This window comes from Lolium rigidum, chromosome 7 (genome assembly GCF_022539505.1).
Source record: "Lolium rigidum isolate FL_2022 chromosome 7, APGP_CSIRO_Lrig_0.1, whole genome shotgun sequence".
Taxonomy (NCBI): domain Eukaryota; kingdom Viridiplantae; phylum Streptophyta; class Magnoliopsida; order Poales; family Poaceae; genus Lolium; species Lolium rigidum.
The window spans coordinates 80,310,479-80,313,906 of record NC_061514.1 but is presented as its reverse complement, the minus strand read 5'-3'; the positions used below and the strand labels follow the sequence as shown (position 1 = coordinate 80,313,906).

Here is a 3,428-nt window from a genome sequence, read left to right as displayed (position 1 = left end):
GTGTTTTTTATTCTAAAAATTCAATTGAACGATGCAGAATTATTTTCCATTTCCATGGCAGCAACTTGATGATTTGTACGAAGTAAAGGAGCTAGTAGTTTTAATGCATGCTTCAATGTAAACTGCATGGGAGCAAACCAATTCACATTGGCGAAGCTAGCAAAATAAAGCATTGGGTTCATCTCTACAAAACTATGATCTCTAACTAAATGATAAATGGAGGCATATAGCAATTTAGTTCAGATTAGTACAAATCCATTGGGTTCACCAACCAACATAGCCTTGCATAAGATCACATACTCTCTGAAAGATGTAAACACCTTCTCCTGAAAATATTAAAAGGCTTGCCAATTTACAAAGCAATCACTTCCTTCATTATTTTTTCATCTCTTGTTGTACATAATAAATGTACTGCCTACTTTCTATGCATCTATTTTCTATAGGGATGATAATTTGAAAAGTTATTAACGCCGACAATGTGAATATATATTCCAAAAGTATTCCAATGAAACTGGAGTAGTTAGCTAGCATCTGTATGAACTGATGTAGATGTTCGCAAATAAGTGTTGCTCACAAGTCTTTTGCTCAACTTTTCACTGTTTTATTCCCTTCACAGGCATCACATATAGTGTAGCCAAGGCCTTCACAGTATGCGCACTTTGTATCTTCGCCAATCCACTCCAAGAACTACATTTTAAGAAGTTAGTCATTAAATGCATGTTAGAGAAGAAAAGACAAGGTTTCAATAACAATGTATTGCATTTCTGCAACCTGAACTCTAGCTTTATTACCTGTGGTTCAATGTTGGGCTCACCTGTTCCATCACATTCTGCAGGAAGGAACAAGGATCATATCAGTAGTCACAACATGGGAGATTAAGTTCTGCAGATTATCTATAATGCATTGCAGACGATTGAAAGTAATATTAGATAAGTCAAGTCATTGGCAGCGACTTATGGTACATTGGAGGCTGGACATGCATACCAATCTGGAGTGAGATACACTGGAAAAAATTCTGGTAAATTCTATCTAGCTAGAATGCCACCTCCATCGATTAAGTTTATCTGCTTGCCACTTTGAAAAGAGAAGTTATACACACAAAATCTAACTTGATGATATTTTTATACCATGGTTTTGAAGATATTAGAGTATACACTGTATCTTCTCCCTGATAGTGACATGGCAGCCAAAAATGTACTCATATACACATAAGTGCACGAAGCAGTGACTTCAGTACCTAGGCAGAGGAGGTGGCCTTCGCCTCGACAGGTGATGCACTGCTTTGTTGACGCAGTAGTAGCACCACTGATTGGCTTGTTCCTATTGGTCAGCCTGGAGGGATCTTCCCACCTATTTTCACCAAGAAGATACACTCTGTGTTTGTTGAAGTCTTCTTTTACCACAGTTTGTGGAACCTCTGCAGCTTCAGTTACAGCTTGAACCAGTGCTCCGTTTATGCCTACCTACAAGCAAAATTGCATATATAATCTCAGGTGTGTACCATCGGGTGTCAATGTGTGACATCCACAGTAATGAAACACTGCTTATTTCTGGAAGTGTGTATTTGCAACGTGATTGGAGGCCGAGTACATTCGGATGCAACTCTTTGCAGAAATGAAGAAATAACTGAACATCATAATATTGCATACAAGATAATTCTACTATTTTGTACTACTTGACAAACAGTCTTCCCTCTTTAATTACTAAGGCCATCAAGAATAGATCAACAGAACTCTTGGGGGTAAATGCACATACTCTCAACTGAATCCGAAGATGCTATTACTTTTACCAAGATATAGTAACATCATTACCATCTCAAGCTTTATGGGAGAGTAGCAAGTACTATAACTCATAGGGTCACATCACATTTCATGAAGTAGCAATTTAGTTACTGTTAATAGGGGGACTGCAATGACAGTAGCTAAACGTACCTTTTCTATATCTTCCCCAATATGTCCTGTGAACAATCTCTCAAGTAGCTCCGATGTCATCAGTCCATCCTCAGTAGTCCCTATCGATGCCTGCACCAGGAAGTACGCAATATACTTTTTTACTACATATGAAAGTACTAATAGCAGAGCTAGTATACGCGTTCGATCGAGCAATGAAATGGCGGTGGCTTGCAATGACCTGCCAGGTCTTGACGGCTCGCTCTGTGCCGGTTGAGAAGCTGGAGAACTCCGTGTCTTCCTCGCCGGAGTAAAAGCCTAGCTTCTCCAAGGCTTCCTGCACGAATGGAGTACAGTGACACTACCTCTTATTATATTGGACTGAATTACTGAAAAGTAAAACTGACTAGGACTATGTTCGTTAAACAACAGCCAATTTCTTGACAGTGTAGAGCATCAGCGTATTGCAGGGAAACAAATCTGTTGGGAACAGGGCATTGCCACTGCGAGCATGTACTGATAATCTGATATATGTACACTCTTGAACCGTGCATAAGTTTTCACTTTGGGCCCAAACACAAGAGGTCATGCATGGCGAATCCTAGCCAGAACGAGAGGTGCACGACGAGGCTCACCTGCATGAGGCGCACTTCCTCCCCTTCGCTCCCTACCCTCAGCGCCCTCCTCTTGCCGCCGCTGCTCCCCGCCTTGGGTTTCGCCTTCTCCTCGACAATCACCTCCTTCGTCACCTCGACCACCTTCGCCGTCGCCGGCACGGGCGGCGGGGGAGGAGGCACGCGCGCCGCGGGCTTGGGCGGAGGAGGCGAAGCAACGCGCGCAGCGGGTACTGGCGGTGGAGGCGGAGCAACACTCTCCGCGGGCTTGGGCTTGGGCTTTGGCGGAGGCACCGGAGCGGTGGCGTCCGCGAGCGGCTCGAGCGCGCGGAGGCGCAGGTGGAGCGCGGTGATCTCGGAGAGGAGGGCCTCGCGCTCGGCGCGCCACCGCGACTCCTCGCGCAGCCACCTCTGCTCCTCTCGCAGCCAGCGCTGCTCCTCTCGCAGCCACCGCGTTTCCTCGCGCTCCTCCCACGAAGACGACGGCGATGAGGCCGACCGGACGAGGAGGAAGACGGCGCGCCGCGGGCAGGGCCTGAGGCGCGGTCGGTGGAAGGAGGAGACGAACGGGAATGCGACGGTGGTGATGATCATGGTGGTCGTGGAGGCAGTTGGAGGCTGAGCAGTGAGGAGATTGGCAGTGGACTCTGGCCAGTGGCCAGTGGATATCTCTCGGCTTCGGCCGTTGATATTTCCGGCGCGCTGGCACGGTACCGCAGCCGCAAATGTGGTACCGGCATTTCCTCCGGCCCGGCCAGAGCGTATTATGGGCTTATGGCCCGATCAGCCCAACGTTTTGAGCGCATAAGTCTGCTTTCCTAAGAATCTTACTGAAGTAGCCCATCTAGAGATTGGTTTCCTCTTTTTTTTTCTGCATTCAGTTCCGTCTCTTCTTCCTTCTGCTTTGCCCATCCATGATGAAAAA

At 46.4% G+C, this 3,428-nt stretch overlaps 1 protein-coding gene across 1 annotated transcript; it reads right to left on the bottom strand.

Moving 5' to 3' along the window:
- Positions 1-351: 351 nt before the first annotated feature.
- Positions 352-3,155, bottom strand: LOC124676609 (protein disulfide isomerase pTAC5, chloroplastic-like). Its single transcript, XM_047212645.1, has 6 exons — positions 2,525-3,155; positions 2,131-2,226; positions 1,932-2,021; positions 1,238-1,463; positions 792-829; positions 352-687 (listed from the first exon to the last, which is right to left on the bottom strand). The coding sequence occupies exons 1-6, from the start codon at positions 3,095-3,097 to the stop codon at positions 586-588; spliced, it is 1,125 nt and encodes a 374-aa protein (XP_047068601.1). The 5' UTR covers positions 3,098-3,155; the 3' UTR covers positions 352-585.
- Between the last annotated feature and the right edge of the window lie 273 nt (positions 3,156-3,428).